This window comes from Seriola aureovittata, chromosome 15 (assembly GCF_021018895.1).
Source record: "Seriola aureovittata isolate HTS-2021-v1 ecotype China chromosome 15, ASM2101889v1, whole genome shotgun sequence".
Lineage (NCBI taxonomy): Eukaryota > Metazoa > Chordata > Actinopteri > Carangiformes > Carangidae > Seriola > Seriola aureovittata.
The window spans coordinates 16,823,563-16,841,729 of NC_079378.1; the positions used below are offsets into that span (position 1 = coordinate 16,823,563).

Below are 18,167 nucleotides of genomic sequence, written 5' to 3' on the forward strand. Positions count from 1 at the left end.
TGTCTGACCTCTGACAGACCTTATGTCCTTATGGAGGGAGTTACACAGTCCTTGGTCTTTCCCCTTGTTATTCCTCCACTAACACATTGTATCCCCCTCCCTCCACCACAAACTCCATACATGATATATTGCATTAAGTGAACTGTGTTATCTTTTGAACTTTAACTTTAAATAATCTTAAATTGTATTGTCTGTTGTATTCATGTTCACTATTACACTGGTGTGCTCTGGATTTTTTCTTTGACATTTAGATATGGATGAAGGGAAATTTAAAACAACAACAAATTTCACACATGCACAATTAAATGTACACATTAATGAGTGTCGACTGAGCAGCTCTGCCACCACGGATGTGGCTCTCTGTCAAATCTAGGTCCAGCTGTGACCTTTCAGACCCCAGCAGCTCCCCCTGGTGGTTGACGGTAGCCTCCTGAAGTGAATTTGTCAACAAAACCGAGATAGGTGCCAGTTGACAGCATACATTAATCAATCAATAAAACATCCCCATCTCTTTGAGGACCGGGTTCCCCAGGGTAGTTGCCCAATTTGCCCTGTGAATGACCTAGTCTTGGGAACAATCCCCCTCTGCCTCTCTTGTTTTATGTTTAAGAGTCAAATATGTGGTGAAAAAAAAAAATCACAGGGTTGGAATCTGAAAGAAAGTAGCCCCATGTAGGAAAGCCATAGCGTAAGTTCAGTGTAAATTGTATCACTTCACCCCAGCTTGACATGGCTCTTATTATTCATTCGAAGTGTCTGTTAGAAACAAGGAATCAGTAGTAGGGGAAATGTCTCAAATGTTATTTTATCCACTCAGTGTTCAAGGTTAAGAAAATAAAAGCCTACAGACGTTAAAATTAAATGAATTTAACTTCAACTTAACAAACCATCTGAGTACGACTCAAAGGTTTATCAAAGCAATACAGACAAATATTTATCTTTTAGATGATAAGCAGCTTTTTCCCATCATTGGACTGCATATATATACGTACAACTGGAATTTTTAAGCTATCACAAATATTATCACTCATACATTTAATCTGGAGCATTTTCAGGTTTATCCGTGTTTTTGCATGAATTGGTAGGACTGTTTCTGCTGACATTAAAACCTGACAGATTGTTACTGTAGCAAAAACTAATCAGCTGTCAGAAATACTATGTCATGTTCACAGCTACGTTATTGTTTTTATCTCCACTGCAGCTCCTTGAGAAGTCATAGTTTTGTTTTGGGCTTTTGTGATTAGATGGAAGTGTTACCCGCGTAATGAGGTGCAGTTATTTTATACTGGATGTGCTTTCGTGACACCACAAATTTTTGTCAGAAAGTCTGTGCTATGAATTGTTGTCATGGAGCTTGAAAGATGTGGGAATTTATTAGGCAGAAAGGATTTAACTATAAAGTTGCACTATGGGACTCATAGTATCTATTTTTTTGGTGTTTGACCCAAAATAGGGACTAAAAGTTAGGTTATCTCAACTTCTTTGATTTTCACAATTCTTTTTTTTTTTTTTTTCGGAAGTGATGCATTAAATTGCTTGAGTCTCCCTATAAAATAAATGTCTTTTTTCCCCATACCCAATATGCAACAATATGGGATGAGCACATCCTGCCAATAGAAATAACTTATAGTTGTTTCTCGAATTACAAAAACACAACTTTGTATGTCCTGCACACTGTGCATTTCAACAGGACAATGTAGGTAATTTATGCTTTTTTGTTTGAGGTTTTCTTTACTTTTTACTGTCATTTCCTTCTTTTTATTGTTATTTCCAAACTTGCATTTAACTGCAATTTGATGTTTTAGTTGATAAAAATGTATTAGTAATGTGATATAGCATGCAACCAGAAAAGTATGATTATGCACAAATATTTCAATAGTCAAATTCTTTTTTCGTTTTCAGAGAGTGTGTTAATGCTTTAAAATGAATAAAGCTCCCAGATGATCCAGATGATCCTCAAGATCACACGTGTGTAGAGGCACTAAGTTCAGTTGAGGCAACTCTTTTTGAAAATTATTTTGACAAGAAATTAGGTTTAATTATTCAATAGTTTTTTAATTTAATTTTAAAAGTTTAAACAGTTCCTACAGTTCATTCTGCAGGGAGTTTGCACGGTGCAGGTGCATTGTGTGTTTCTAGGGGTGTTGCTTGTCTGCCAAGCTTATCCTCGTGCCACACAGTGAGGGGTGGAGCAGTGTGGGAGGAGCACTGTGTAACACAGTACATAAAAACATTGTCATCCCTTATAATATTAATTAAGGATTCAGCACCTTTTAAAATTTTGCCCATTGGGCTACATGGGAATCTAGTTCAGTCAGGAGCCCTGCTGCACAATGTCATTCACTGAAGTCCTAACCACCATTGGTGGATTCATGGTTGTTTTCCACCTACTGAAACTGGCCTGGAGATGTTGGTGTGGACTAAGAGAGTTTGTGTTGTCAGAGCTTTGGCAAGAGGATTTAAGGACATATGGACAATGGGCAGGTAAAGTCAATGACAATATACGTAATGTTCTATTAGAGGTTGCTTTTAGAGCAAAACAAAATGTTAACAGTGTCTTTTAGCGTGTGTGTGTGTGTGTGTGTGTGTGTGTGTGTGTGTGTGTGTGTATGCGCATGCATGTGTGTGAAACACATACCAATGCCGTAGACAATGTAGATCTAATTAAAAACCTGTGGTTAGGTTAATAACCAAGTGCAGGTATATCTGGATTCTCTTTGAACACAAGCTTTCATCTGCAGCAGCAAACACCAGACTCCATCTATGAAGCCTGTTTGATTGGCGACTTGATAAGACATTCACATTCCTTTTTAATGGAACATTTGACTCTCATTAGCTGCAAAGATTTAAAATCTGTGTGTCAGTTTGTGATCCCTGTATCAAAATCTCTACAAATGTTTTAAAAGAATTTAAAAAAATTAACATTAATATTTCTGTGCTTTCTTCGTTGTGCAGTTGTCACTGGTGCCACATCTGGCATAGGTAAAGCTTATGCCAGTGAGGTGAGTCTCCAGCTTCCATCTACAACAATCACCATTTTTTTAATCAAATGTCGTGTTTGGAGCTGAGGATAGTTGGCTGATATTTGTTAAGTTGTTTTAGATCAAGTGTTTCAGTTTTCACCAGTGTATAGTTGGTTGTTGGTTAAGAGTGACAAAACCTGTTTGTCTGCATGCCTCCTTCTAGTTGGCGCAGAGAGGCCTGGATGTCATTTTGGTAAGCAGATCTGATGATAAGCTTCGAATGGTTGCCAAAGAGATAGGTAAGGTTCTGCTGCTGTTTCCTTGTCACTGACAACACATTTGTCTTTCCATGTGCAACTCCAAAGCCGAAATCATCCAAAATATTCTTTCTCTCCTTTAGAGGATCGTTTTGGACGAAAGACTCGCATCATCCAAGCAGACTTCACAGAAAGCAATAGCATCTACCCTGCTATAGCCAAGGAACTACAGGGCCTGGAGATCGGAATTCTGGGTAACAGGAAAACTAATTATAGAGCAGAGGACAAGCAAAAGTAAATTATCTAGATGCCCAATGAAATGAGAAATATTTGATAAAAACAACTGATAGCCTCATAGGTCAGAGTGTCAGTCTTTTGCGAGCAATAAATACGCCTATTTATTTGCTTGCTAAAAGCTAGATGAGAAGAGTGATACCACTCTATTGTCTATATATGAAGCTGCCGCCTGCATCCGCTTAGATTAGCTTAGCACAAAGACTGGAAGCGGGGTGAAACAGCTAGCCTGGCTCCATCTGAAGGCAACAAAATCTACCTACCAGCTCCTGTAAAGTTCATGAGGGGTTGTGTAGAAGACTATTTCTGTGCTGAGCACAGTAGTTTGCTCGAGTCTCTAAGTTGCCAGGCAACCAGTAGAGATATTGGGAAGGCACAGCTAAAAAATAGGCCCACATGTAATTTTTTAACCTTTGTTTTGGCTGGAATAAACAAGATCTAATATGTTAATTAGTGAACTTTAGTTAGGCAGGACATTGTTACTTTTGGACAGAGCCAGGCAAGTTGCTTCATTCTGGTTGCAGTGTTTGGGCTAAGCTAAGCTAACAGACTGTTTGCTCTAGTTCTTTATCATACAGATGTGAAAGTGCTATAAATCTTCTCCTCTAACTTTCAGTGAGATAGTAACACGTATTTCCCAAAATGAGGAACTATTCCTCTAATGATTGATCCATCTGTAGCACATCGTGTTGAATAAATAAGATGAACAATGTTCCTTGTTTGTGTCTTTGTAACCCACACAGTCAACAATGTAGGAATGACCTATTCTGATCATTTTGCCTATTTCCTGGAAATACCAGATGCTGAACAGGTAAGTTTGACGTTATAAAAGTAATTTTCTGTAGACAATACACTGGAGGATTTCTTTTTACCTGTCATTCACATACAGTTTCCCTTGTGCTCATATTCTGACCAGAAAATCACTCAGGTTATCAACTGTAACATGCTGTCTGTCCCTCAGGTAAGATATACAAAGTATGTGAGTATTTACTGTGTGACTATGTGTTTATGTGTGTTTTTCGTCTTCAGGCATCAGTATTCACTGTTTCCACTGTATCTGAACACAGTTTTGGTTTTTGCTGTATAAAAAAAGATTTATGATGATTTATATTATCTTCACTCAGATGACCAGACTTGTTCTTCCAGGCATGATTGAAAGGTATTGTCACAAATATTCAGAGATCTACAGTGGGGGTGAAATAATGAGAGTACAGCATGAATTTGTCTGTGAAGATTCTCACTCATCTAAGTCATGGTTATCAAAGAAAAGTTGAATCGAGGGCAACTGGACTTGGCTGTAAATACCTGAAGATGTTTCAAAGCTCTCATCCAAGAGGCTTCTTCGGTTCTGACTGACTGGTGAGGAGATCCAGGTTTTTAGCCTGTTTAGGGTTGTTATCAAGGCCAGTGATGTCACATGGTGCTCCTGGTTGTTGTAAAGTGAAGCCATTGGTTTAGATATGTGTGGCCCATCATCAGTAGCATCAACTCGGTAACTTATAACATTGCCAAGTATATAGCTACCATCCTAGCATTCCATGGACTTTGTAAACAAGGTTTGAGGCTTGAAACTGGACCCAGATGAAACTATAGTGACCTATGATGTAACCTCATTGTTTACATGCACACCAACAATGGAAGTGGTGGAAACTGAAAGGCAATGCCTGCACCAAGCCGCTGGTTCAAACACATGGGTCAAAATTAAAACCCAGAAATGCAAGGCTTCGCAGAACATATCAACTTAGTCAACAGAAACATTAAGTTCACATGCGAACAGCCTGCCTTGTTTGGACTATGCTGTACACCTTGAAGAGGACAGGAGCCTTTACATTGGAGTATACAGGAAACCCAACCATACAGACCAGTACATACTCTTGGACTCTCACCAACCACTGGAACACAAGAGTGGCTGCAGCCCAAAGCAAAGAGGTATGCACAGACCTTTACACTGGTGAAAACAAACAACTACTAAACAAACACATGGCTCAACACAGGAGGGCCAACTCCTCCGGCACTAACCCTAACCCTACCCAAGACTCAGAGGTTTACCTACACCTGAAGGATAATGGACACTCTTTTGATAACAGTGATGTACATATATTAGATACGGAGGACAGATGATTTTAAGAAGGGGTTAAGGAGGCTATCTATGTCAAAGTAGAGAAACCATCACTCAACAGAGGCTTACGACACCACGCATCAATGCTGTCCTTTCAACCCGTGCCAGGAGATTTAACAACCATTCACACTTCAGGTGACTCAGTGACTCTAACAACTGTCATTACAACAAGGGGGCAACAGGAGCACTAACGAACCAAGTCACATCAATGGCCTTGAGAATTTGAGAATGACCCCACAGAGGCTAAGTACCTGGGTCTCTTCACCAATCAACAATACCGAAGAAGTATTTGCAACCATCCAGTTGCCGTCGATTCAAATTGTCTTGGATACAGAGTGAATTCATAGTTTATCTTTCATCCCTTCTGCAGAAGGAAAGGCTTGATCATCAATATCTCCTCTGAAGTGGGCATCCGTCCACAGCCTTTGTTGTCCCTTTATTCTGCCACCAAGGTACTTTCTCATCCACACATTCATTCAAACACATCATATCCAGATCATGCGCACACATTCCCTCATTAGTGCACAACTTCATGGCACTGTCTCACTGCTCTGCTTTTTTGTGACTTTGACTTTCTTCTTTATTTCAGATTTTTGTTACATATTTCTCACAGTGTCTGCATGCTGAGTACAAGTCAAAGGGAATTATAGTTCAGGTAAAGTATGCAGCTGAGCTCAAATTGGAGCTTATTTGTGATTCATTGTCTGAAATTGCAAAAGCCAAAAAGCGAATTTCAATCCAATGTAACTTGTCAATATACGTTTTGTGAAACACATATAAGCCCCGTTATGACGGTATCACCACCCCCTGTGTGATTTTACAATGTACAGAAGCTTCACTTTGAGGCATTGACTAACAGTGAACAACACATTTCAAGGGTTAATTCTTCTGCCCGTGTAACTATGGGACTCACTCACTGTTTGAATACAGCATTATCTGCATGTACTGACATGCAATTAACTGTAAATAAACTGCATTCAGACTCGGTTTTTGAAATGGCTACAAAGGTTTATTGTATAAAAATCACTATCTTATCATGTAAAGTTTGTCTGTTATTGAGCTCTAAAGTTTTATTTTCTTAAAGCAAGAGAGTATTTCAATATATTTCCAAAAAAAAGTGACTTATTTTTAAGAATTCTCTAGAAATAAATGTTAGTATCTTGTAAAAACAAAGAATAATGCAGATTCTTGTTGTACTACCTGGTTTTGTCACCTGTTTTATGACTTTTAGTACTCAATGATGGTAAAAAGCAGCTTGATAAGACTGGGATTTACATTTATTTACACCACATTTCCATTTCCAGGTGGATTTCTTTCACTTTACATTTGAAGAGCAAACTCGTCATTGCTCTCTGCTGGACAAACTATGTAAGTTTGTCCAGCAGACACTGTTTCTAAGTGACCTCAATCATATCTTTGGCATTTTGTTTTTGTGAAATTTCTGTGGCCAATATATAGCTAATACCATGTATCTGATTGGCCCGGCCAATTTATTGTTCTATAGTTCTAATACACAGATAAATACATGATACAGGGTGATGAGGGATCGGTTAGCTCCAGTTTTAATAGAAATACAGTATGTTGTTCAATTGTAAACATACTTTATGTGCCATCATTGTGGAGAGAGAGAGGTTCCCTTTAAGTTACTTAAGAGGGTAAAAACTGAGACAGCGTGACAATCTGACCCCTATAACTGTGCTGAAGTTAAATTATACATTGTCCACATAATAAGGGTTAACAGATTATTTTATCTGCCCTGACTCAGCTACCTTTTTTCAGTTTTGATGTGGTTGGGAAATAATTTGAGGTTCGGATGTATGCAGCGCTCCACAGACAGAATAGCCAGAGTAATTTGAACAGTGTGTTTTTATTAGTTGAACAAACATGAAGCTTTAAAAATGAGCCTTTGCTCCCTGCTGCTTTCACTGACTCATGTTATCTTCCTCTTTTTTTCATTTCTTGCATGTGAGGCTGCATCAGACTTACTGTACTTTGGATTTTTCTGCACTGCACTTAATGCCTTTCAGCCTCTTTGGTGTTTTTGCTTCATGATATTAAAGCAAGTTCAACCCATGAAACAACACTTAATGTTTCCCCAGTGTGTGGCCCCCTTCATGGTGTCCACCAACATGACTAACAACATGAACGTCAACTACTTTGTAAAAAGCGCTTCAGGGTTCGCCCATGAAGCCTTGAACACTGTGGGTCACTCCAGCTACACCAGCGGATGTCTATCCCACGCACTCCAGGTCAGAGAGATGAGTGACTACGATCACTTACATATTGTCAGCTGCTGCAATATCTTAACATCTCACCTTCTCTTTCCTGTCATCTCACAGGACATGGCTCTCACAATACTCATGCCGGACTGGATTCGTATGTCAACATTCCTCATCAGAAAACTACGAAACCTCGCAGAGATGAATGAACATGAAGTACAAGCGTGCAGGGAAGAGAAGCTCAGAGAAAAGGAGGAATAATCATCTGCACAGAAGCTGAAGTTCACTAAATGAATGCCATGAATGTTGGTTTTTGCAGCTGAATATGACCATTATAAAAGATTATCTTCATTGTAGGTCCACTGCAGATACCTTAAAAATGTATAATATCATAGCAGAGTTAAAGGCCACACTATGCATATAAATATAGTTATATTTTGTTATTTGTTTATTCTTAATTATTGCATGATGTTTTAATTATCTATGGAGGCGAACATGTTCAAAAGCCTTATTCACTCGACCTTTAAATAGCACTGAGTCACAACATCTGCAGGGAAACATTAACAGAGTTTGTCCCTCTATTGTTGCTATTGCTGTATAGTATTATTACACTTGACAGATCTGCGGACACAATTTGCAATTAAGCAATCTTTTAAATACATAGTCTCTCACAATTATACAATATAACAGTTGCAAAGATAACAATACACAGTACATTTGGCCTATATTTACTCCTGTGTACAGTGGGGTCCAAAAGTCTGAGACCACTTTCCCATTCAAGTGAATTAGTAAACAAGAGTCAGTCATTTAAGGCTTTCAGTGACCATTAATCACAACTCATGACGGAACATGGTAAAAAGGTAAAGCCAAGTCATGCAAGATGCTTTTTCAGCAACTTTCTATGTACAGTTTGTTAAAGATCCATGCAGTGTTGGATGCTGTAAAACAAAACATGAAAAGAGTACTGTAACATTTTACTCATTTTACCCATACTGTATTTTGTAAATGTGGTTAATTATTTGCTGAGTAAAAATAAGAGAACTTACTCTGGTTTCAACCTTGACTTGGTCCAAATCATCCTTGGTCCTGACTGAGACTGAATTCACATGCTCTTCATTATTTTTCAGTAACTCAAGAGTAACCATGTGTAACCCTTTTTGGTGTATTTTTGACAGTTTGCATTGTGAAGCACAAAAGTCCCATGTTTTTTAAGTTAGCATATAAACCAGCAATCAATGCTATTATTCTGAGCTCCAATGTACACAACAGTTCCCTTTGTGAATACTGGAGAAACACATGTAACAGCAAAAGTGCATGGAGAACAAATATCAGAACTCGGTTCAGTGCAGAAACAAAAAGCCTTTTGATCACTTGGTCCAACAACCAGCAGAAATGTTAGAATGAAGGAAAAAGCAAGCAACAAAAACACAAAGGACTTAAGATGAATTCTCATGAATTAATACAAAATCCTTTCGAAACTGAACCAGTAATATATTTACCGTGGTCAATCGGTATCACAAAACACCACAGATTTATAATTTCATCCCTGAAATTATATATAGACATTTCTATATTCAGTGTCCTAGACAACCCGTAATGTTCAAAACAAAGTGTGTTTTTGTTCTGAAGAGACTTTGACACATTTTCATCTGTCTCATGTGAAAAGACAGACCTAAAGACCTTAAGCTAATGCAAACAAAAGGTTATATCACAAACATGACCAAAAGATGTTAGTTTCTCCCATTTCTTGGCTAAATCACCAAGCCAGTTCAAGTATGTGAAAATAGGAAATTATCCTAGAGTTTATACTTTCACCTAACTAAACAGCAAAGTCAGATAAGACTTTGCTGCATGTACAATATAAAATGATATAACATGAGCAAAACTCCTGACTGCACATGCTCAGAGATCAGTGTAAGTGACCGGTGTAACACCATGAATCAGAAGCGTTGGCCCTAAACCACTGGTCACCGCCTCTAGCTGAGCTACGTACTGCTGTGCCTGACTGTGATGAGCAGGGGGTCGAGGTAAATACAGGAAGCGAACAGCAGCTTGCGAGCTGTTCTCCACTAACATACTGTTCACCGCCGACAAGAAGCCCTCAGACAGAGCTTGTGGCTGCTCTGCAGAATGCTCCCTGTCTGGCTGAGCATGGTGCTGCACCACAGAGTCCCATGGCACAATCTTTATTGCAGCCCTGATCCGCAGCTTCCTCAGCAACTCTCGAAACGTCTCTTCGTTTACCACCCAGCCCTGGTCGCTGGACTCAGTCTCCACATTCAGGAAGATTCTCATTCTTGCATGGCGCCATTTGCTGGACATGTTGAGCACACAGGCCATCTGCAGCAGAAAGAGGCTGCACACGTCCTCATAATCACGGCTGCCTGGCTGGAGCAGGTTAAGAGGCCACACATCTATTGTGCGCTCTGATCCGTCGACCTTACTATCTTTACCCTCTCCCTCTAACTGGAAGAAATAGCGGCCAAGGCAGACGTTCTTGTTCATTTTAATGGCGTCAGAAATTATCCCTACGTACTCCTCTGGTGATAGCCAGCGCGGGCTCTCAACGTGTCGGACTGGAGGGAAATGGGCCTGTAATGAAGGCAGGTCAACCCCAAAATTATATTCTCCCTCATTACTTTGACCTATTGATGAGTCACAGAATGCAGTATCTTGTAGAAAGAAGTCCTCAGGAGTGCAGCTGTCATAGAAACCAAGAATCAGCATGTTCGGCTTCATGCCACCTTGTACAGAGAAACAGAAAGCAGAGTGCACAAGAATCCCCAAGTGCAGATAAAGTACAAAGATAATCTGTTCTGAATGTGGGCATGATGAGGGTTAAAAGAATTCAGAGCTTACCTAAACCTGTAATGCGCAGCAGGTGCTGTGTTCCCTGTCTGACAGAGGGAGACAGCGTCAGATCTACAAAGGCCTTCACTCCGAGTTTATCAACTAGGCTCAACCAGAAGTTATACTGCTGCTGGACTGGGTCTGACGGCAGGGTGTCTAAATCACACAAAAGGCAGAAATTCATATACTGCATGGATTTGATTCATAAACAACACTACAGTACAGGACTTTGTGTCACAAACAACTCCTCACAGTTCAGTAGTATTGCAGAAAAGAAAATGCAAGTAAATGACTTTTCTCGACATTGCATTTCTCCTAGTGGACACCAGGGGGCAGAAAGGCAATCTCTGAGTTGGGTTATTGAGTGAAAGAATATGTCAGCAAGTTGCTCTCTGAATCCTCAAAGATGCATCTCTCCTAAAAACTGAATATATTTTTCTTACAAGATAGGTGTCATTTTGAGAAATAAACAAGGACTGAGATATTTTTCTGAATTGAGAGTTGGCTGGTTTAAACTCTGAAGTCTGATGCCACAGAGGTGCAAAGAGAACATACTCTTTTATTAATAATGCAAGAGAAGCAGCAGGTGGAAAGTAAAAGCCCCGCAAGGTAGCTTTCCATGATGGTGCCTGTCGACTTTAGGTAGGCCAATCAGAGTGGTCTGCTTATCCTCAACATTTAACCTCCGACTGAATGATAAAAATGATCACATGATGTAGTCTCAGTGACAGGCATCCATACACATGACAAGGCCAAAAGGGGGAGTTTCACTTAGCTACCAAACCTACAGAATGTCCTGCTATAAAGACACAATTTAAGACAGTGAACTTGATGAAAACAATGGAAATTTTTACATTTTGTCTGCAGTATTTAAAGGAAGAATTAGTGCTTGGTTTCAAGGAGGGGGGAGGGGGGAGGGGGGAGGGGTTCCAAGATAAGAATAATTTAATACAGTTTGCTGCAGATGGCCAGCACAGAGCATTACCCAGATCTCCCAGCTGCACATGGCCCAACACATACAGTCCTCCCTTTTTCAGTTGGTTGACAAACAGGATGAGCTGACAGGAAGAGCGAGGGTTGGCCACCATTAACAGCACCTGCGGCCTCCAGAACTTCACGTGGTCTTTCCTCACATCCAGCATCAACAGATACTTTCGCACCTAAAACCACAGCGGAGAGAGGAGAACAGCGTTGTTGACAAACTAGGCTGATTTTGTGTGTGTGTGTGTGTGTCTGCTGTATGTCCAGATACCTGATGGAATATGAGAGCCTGGCTGATGTAGCCCCAGCTGCTGGTTGGCGATCTGTAGTGGAGGAAAAGGAGCAGCAGTAGCAGCAGGACGATGCTGCCTGAGGAGTACACGGGGTTAATGACGAACATCATGACTAAACAGCTGAGAATCCCCAGGAGGCAGGTGTGCCAGGAGAAGAGCTGGAAGGTCGGTCTATTAAACACACAGAAACAAAAAAGACTGAGGCCACTGAACAGCAATAAATATTACTTTTACTGTCCCTTCAAATATATGAGCATAATATATCCAAGCAAGGCTGAACAGGTTGTTAATCTATATGATGATGTTGACTGGTGTTTATTATTCTGGCTTTCAGATCTCACTTCGTAAGAAGACGCGAGTACATTTAGATTTTTTTTTTTTACCCCCCTGGCCAAGAATTTATGGCCACACTAAATGATGGTACTGTGAACAAGCAGATGGCTCTTCAGCAGAAACAATATAATTGTGGAATTTTAATTTTAGATACAGCAGATGCTTTTGTTGAATTTCTGCTCTGCAAACTTGTAATGTTATTCTGAAAATTTGACTGCACTGTTGGATTGAGTCCCAAGCTGTTAAAAAATATGACAGCAATTCCTACAAGCCACTGATAGTTGTCGGTAAAGACAATTAATAAAAAATTTTTCCCTTTAATAGTGATAGATCGCTTATTACCTGAAATTTGGTGCTGACGCCCACTCAAGAGCCAGACAGGCCAGGTCAACAGCAGCGAAGGCAAGCAAGTAGAAAACAGTCACCAAGCTTGCTACAGCATTGAGCTGGCCTGCAAACACTACACACTGAAACACAGACACACCACAAACAAACCACAGGTTAGCACACATAATTCTGAAAGCAGATGACTGCACACCACCGAATCTCTGCTCACCTGTGCCAGGCCCCAGGTGTACAGCACTGCCACCCATGGGTTCCCCGAGCTTGATGTGATGGCAGCTGGGGCTAACGGCAAACCTGTTTGGGTAACAAAAGTCTCTTAGAAAATGACTCAGTACACAAAGAAGGCGCTGATATAGTGAGTAAAAACCTCAAACTTCACCAAAGAGTTGATCCAGAGCGAGAGCATGGAGGATACGTGATGCCCCAATCATAGCGCACATTGCAGCTGACAGCGAGGCGCAGTATATCCCAATAGTGACGAACGGGGGCCAGATGTTTATGCGCTGGAAGAACCCATAATCCTGAATCAACAGGGTCCTAAAGAAAAAAAAACAAATAGCTACTATTTTGTTTTATAACTGCAACTATTTACTAGACTGTAGATTTATCAGACAAGACTATAACAAGCCATTTCAGACCTGTCACAGGTGGCGCTGACCAGGAGGAAGAGGAGGACGTAGACTGTGAAAGTGTAAAAGACGGCGACGATGGTGCCTTTAGGGATGGAAACACTCGGAGTCTTCAGCTCCCCTTCAGAGACATGTGGAGTCAGAGCAAACATCAGGGCCTGCTTTTTTTGGGTGTACATGCACCACAATGATATACTGAACTGCAATGTGTGTAAACAGTGGGGTTGTAAAAGATCTGTTGGCTCTTACACTGATCATTATTCTAAATAATAACATGCACATAGTTCAAAAGTAAAAGCAGCAATGCCATAATGGAATGCAATGTAATTATATATGTAATATCATGACAACAAGCTTTAACCTGACATATTGGCTCCGGCCATGATCCCAGTGCAGCTGGTGAACATGATGGCAAACACGGTGGCAAAAGACATGACTGTGTTGGTGCTGTAGTCCAAAGAGTAACCAGCTAGAGAGAAAAATGAGGAACAACAGCAAGACCTTTAATAGATGCTCCTAAATTTATAAGTGTCATCTGGTTTTACTTGTAAAAAGACTTTCATATCCTCACTTAACCTCAACACTCACAGCCCAGGTTATTCCTCAGCGTGGTAGCACTGAAGCCCGTGTAGCTGGCGTTGTAGCGGAGGGTCTGGTTACCAGATCCCTGACGGGTGATGACAAAGTCGTGAGGTTTCACTGCCACAGAACTGATGAAGATGGAAAGCAAGGATACAGTGACCACCAGCAGGATGACGAAGGCGGTGCGGGAGTAGATGTGGGCGCCCACCAAACACACAAGCAGACATAGAAGAAGGACTATTGAGGAGTATAAAACTGTATACCAGTAACCCTGAGGAAGTACTGGTACCCGCCCTGACAGAGATGACTCTAAAACAGAGAAAAACAGGCAGAAAACTGAGAATCCTTTCAAAAATCGGGATGTGTGCTAAATGGTGTGGGGGAAATAGTTTAGTTAAAGAAAGAAAAAATAACCAAAACTTACCAGCATCTGAACCAAATACATCAAGTATGGCCTCCACAAGACCAAGAACATACTCCCCACATGCAAACACTTTGGCCAGGAAGAACATCAAACCAATACTCCCTCCAAACTCTGGACCCAGAGACCGACTGATCATGTCTGGTCACATTTTATTAAGGTTTGAGTTTCAACTGAGATGAATGTAACTGTGGGTGAGATCACGTACCACTCAAGAAAATGAAAATGTGTTTGTTCTGAAAGGATACAGTAGGCTCCACCGCCTTGTATAGCACCGTTGGTAGAAATGGCACAGATAGACAGTATTGTAAGAGATATAATGGTGTAGGCTACAATCACCATTAACAGACCCTGTAACAGCCCCGCATGACCAACCACAAACCCTGGAAGAGAGATCATGGCAGCATTAGTCCCTGAGGCACAATGACTCAGATATACTCTAAGTGATTCATACAAACAGCCACTGTCTACAACACAAAGCAGATCATAGTTTTCTAATCTCTTCACACATGCAGCGCTCACCTGTTCTCAGAAACAGCACAATGCTGAACATGGAGAGGATGGTCGGCACCATCACCCCGAAAAAGGTGTTCAATTTACGAGGGTCTTTACTGGGATTCTCAGAGCTGGATTCTGTGGTGGGGTCCGGGGCTGCACCGCATGCCGCTGCGGTCACAGACAGACCGCACACCCCAGAGGTGATCAGAGGTGTGCGTTCACTCGACATGGCTGGTGAGGAGAGTTTCAGACCAGTCTCCTTGTTCTGCGAAAAAGAAATAAGTGAGGAAGGTTTTAGACTTAAAGAAATATCATAAAAGAATTTGGGTTGAAGCATTGAATTTTGAGATGATGGTCTGTTTTTTCCGTCTGCTTTGTGTGTAAACAGATTGCTTTCCACCGTTAAGCCCCACAGGCAAATACATCTCCCAATTTATGTGTAATGCACAACTCTGCTTTTCCAGACATGCTAAGTGAAAGGCTGGACGATGGAAGATGTGACACTCTCCCCATATGTTAAGGACACAGTGAGACAGAATATCATGTCAGTTTTATCTCATAATGTTTACTGCATTTGTTTACTTCATGTATTCTTCTATTTCTCAAAAGAAATGTAGCAACAAGCCACAGGCACATACAGGCATTTGCTTTCTCACATCAGTGCAACCAGTGATGGTTTTTGCCCTTTCCAGTGCTTCCTTACAGTGAGAATCGTCATGTGCACAGAAGCATGTGATGCATTTCGTTAACAGTGCTTCCATCCTCGGATAAATAAATTGTTTACTTTAAAGCGTTGTGAAGAGCTGCGAATATTACAATCTGAGGCCAAACTGAATATGCTTGGGACTTTTTGATGAGATAAAACAAGTCAGATTCAGTGGCTCAACACAAGTATGAAAATGAAATGCAACAGGTTCACCAGCACTCATGTGCTACACAGTCACCTGACACTACGATGAGGAATAATTCATCTGACCTGTTCTGTTACTTTTTTACACAGTCAGTCACATCTCATCTTTGCACTCTTTAATAGTAGGGAAAGAGATTTTTTTTTACTACAAAACACAGTAAAGATCGAGCACTGAAACGCCAACAGGAAAGGGCTGCAAGTGACGTTTACAACTCATTAATGAAAGCTCATGTTCACACCTAAGGTTGGTATTTGGAGTCACCTGATTCACAGCTGCTTGTTTGTTTTTACACACAACTCAAACCAAAGAGCAGACATCTCAGAACGGTTGCCTGAGCATTAGTGACCTTCCTTGTTTTCTTTATCTCAGATGCCGGCATCCACCTTTGCATTTCTTCCTCAAGGTTTTCATCTCTGAAAATGCTGTCACATTTGTCTCAACAACAGCCCTCTCTGCAAATTATTAGATCACATAAAGGAATCACATGATGGAAAACCTAAACTAGGACAGAAGTATTACACAACAAAGCATGACAGGATATGCAAGAGACATAAGCACCTAATTGTTACGGTGACAACACCCAGTAGGCGATTTTTTTTTTCTACCTACAATTTTGACACTATTTCAACAGTAAAACTCAAACAATTTGATGATTAATTGATTGGCAGACAATTCATCTGCATTTTTCAAGCAAAAACTCAAAACACTCACTGGTTCCAGCTGCTAAGACGTTATGATTTGCTGCTTTTCTTTGCCTTATATGATATGTTTGGGTTTTAGACTGTTAGTAAGACAAGTATTTAAAGCTCAGGGTCTAGAACAATCACAGTACGCATTTTACACAATTAAAAATCAGTCATCAGTGCATAAATTAATCAGCAGATTATCAATCATGTCAATAGCTGGTGCAGCCCAGTTTGTTTCCAGTGAGCACTTGGCTGACTCATTTGCTGGATAGCTGCACAAGTTTTGAGTCAAATATATGTGATGAGACAGACTGTCAACCCCATGGTTGTAAGATGACTTGTCAGCGGTTTAAACAGGGAAGTTGAAGGTGCAGTGAGAACTTCATACACGCAGTGACCCATATCACCTCATCAAGCTCAGTTCCTGTGATGTAGCTGATGCTCTTCTAGATGCTGCCAGTGACGCACTGAGCTGATGTTGCTGATCTTGATGCGGACCGCCTGAACCTATCAACCTACCTCTGCGGGTCCCCGGACCCTATTTTAGAAAACAACTCGGTAACCAAAATAAATCAACCTTTCCGTCACATGTACGCAGAATGGGGGTGGAGCAAATGCGGCATAAAAACTTTACGTCTTCTGAGAGGCAAATTGTAAAAAAAAAAAAAAAAAAAAAAAAAAAAACGTGGATAAATAATGCGCCATTTTGGGGTAAATATCTATTTACGTTCTGAGGTTCACGTTCAGGTCAGGAAGTGGACACGCCGGCGCTTCACCCGGCTGTAATAAAGCAACGCACTCGGTTTAAGAAGCTCCTGCACTGTGTCACTCAGTAACATCCAGGATATTTACAGCGAGACGCACCCCGTGGTGTTTGTTATCCCCCCTGAAACACCGAGGACAGTCAAACTCACCTCTCCGAACCTCCCCCCGAGACAGTTTCACCCACTTCCTGCTTGAAAACGCCTTCTCTCTGGGGTTTGCTGAGCTCGCCTTGCGTGAGTCTCAGCTCTGTGTTTTTGGCAGAAGATGATGTCCTGGGTCAGATGCGCAGCGGACTGCCAAGTATAACTGCAGCAGGCCGGTGGCCTGTCCCGAGAGTTGGATGCTGTGAAAGATGTGCTGCCCAATAACAACACAGCAGCCATGGCACGCCTCGTCCCTCCGTTATTTGTTCGAAAGTGTCACGGGAGAACAGAAACCGCCCATGTGACTGCCTGAAGGGGAGGGCAAAAGTACCACAAATATGAGCAAAGGTACAGCTTGTCTAACATAACCACGCCCCTTATTTGCAGACTAGTCAAACGTGACCTCACCAATGCTTAGTACAATAACTTCAGATCAGTGTGGAATATATAAAATGTTGTTTCAGCTGATAATCCGTTGTATGTATCAAGAAAAAAAACTTATGGATGCATACACATTGGCTACTGTCTACAACTATCAGGCGCTTATGTAAAGTTTTACTGTGAGCTGGGCTGTAATGGCATTTCTCCACACCAGGGGTCACTGTTGTGACAAAGATGACGTCCACTATCGAGAGTATTATTATTTGGCAGGACTAACCTCAGGTATCACTAAAATTATGGATTTTTCTATAAAGATAAACAAATGTGCATTTATGTATATTTATATATATACATATATGTCTGTGTGTGTGTTTGTATATATGTGTGTGTAATTGTAATAGTTAAAATCCAGCGTGTGAAATTTGCAAGCCACACAAGCTTGGATCCATTCTGCTCCAAAAAGAAAACAGCACTAAAATTGAACAAGGTGATGGACA

The 18,167-nt window shown here is 40.9% G+C and overlaps 2 protein-coding genes across 5 annotated transcripts in view; one reads left to right on the plus strand and one right to left on the minus strand.

Annotated features, from left to right (window-relative positions):
* hsd20b2 (hydroxysteroid (20-beta) dehydrogenase 2) overlaps positions 1-8,915 on the plus strand; it is a 26,452-nt gene extending 17,537 nt beyond the window's left edge. Inside the window, exons 1-11 of one of the 3 annotated variants that reach the window (XM_056396875.1) lie at positions 2,123-2,484; positions 2,956-3,002; positions 3,187-3,262; positions 3,364-3,474; positions 4,258-4,325; positions 4,431-4,475; positions 4,639-4,673; positions 6,004-6,085; positions 6,223-6,288; positions 7,733-7,882; positions 7,973-8,915. In XM_056396875.1, the coding sequence (XP_056252850.1) occupies positions 2,334-2,484; positions 2,956-3,002; positions 3,187-3,262; positions 3,364-3,474; positions 4,258-4,325; positions 4,431-4,475; positions 4,639-4,673; positions 6,004-6,085; positions 6,223-6,288; positions 7,733-7,882; positions 7,973-8,113 (972 nt within the window). In that variant the 5' untranslated portion in view covers positions 2,123-2,333 and the 3' untranslated portion in view covers positions 8,114-8,915. Of the gene's footprint in view, positions 1-2,122; positions 2,485-2,955; positions 3,003-3,186; positions 3,263-3,363; positions 3,475-4,257; positions 4,326-4,430; positions 4,476-4,638; positions 4,674-6,003; positions 6,086-6,222; positions 6,289-7,732 lie in introns of those variants that run through there. The other 2 variants (XM_056396874.1, XM_056396878.1) reach the window with 2 other exon arrangements.
* slc12a9 (solute carrier family 12 member 9) lies at positions 8,278-17,649 on the minus strand. Of its 2 annotated transcripts, XR_008829688.1 has the most exons (15): positions 17,296-17,649; positions 14,809-15,049; positions 14,535-14,669; positions 14,290-14,427; positions 13,872-14,174; positions 13,645-13,752; positions 13,293-13,404; positions 13,034-13,191; positions 12,866-12,948; positions 12,652-12,776; positions 11,955-12,147; positions 11,688-11,862; positions 10,712-10,858; positions 8,899-10,596; positions 8,278-8,790 (listed from the first exon to the last, which is right to left on the minus strand). XR_008829688.1 is itself a non-coding variant. In XM_056396873.1 (14 exons), exons 2-14 carry the CDS (start codon positions 15,011-15,013, stop codon positions 9,755-9,757), a joined length of 2,724 nt encoding a protein of 907 aa, XP_056252848.1. In that variant the 5' UTR covers positions 15,014-15,049; positions 17,296-17,649; the 3' UTR covers positions 8,278-9,754. The 2 variants fall into 2 exon arrangements, 1 of the variants encoding a protein (XP_056252848.1); XM_056396873.1 differs by having other exon boundaries at positions 8,278-10,596.
* Between the last annotated feature and the right edge of the window lie 518 nt (positions 17,650-18,167).

Bases quoted from the DNA above. Each gene is read 5' to 3' on its own strand.
- slc12a9 (XM_056396873.1), bottom strand. From the start codon at position 15,013: ATGTCGAGTGAACGCACACCTCTGATCACCTCTGGGGTGTGCGGTCTG. The intron at 14,175-14,289 runs GTAAGTTTTGGT...TCTCTGTTTTAG, and splicing joins TGTATTTGGTTCAGATGCTG to AGTCATCTCTGTCAGGGCGG. The intron at 12,148-12,651 runs GTAATAAGCGAT...TGTGTTTAATAG, and splicing joins GCGTCAGCACCAAATTTCAG to ACCGACCTTCCAGCTCTTCT.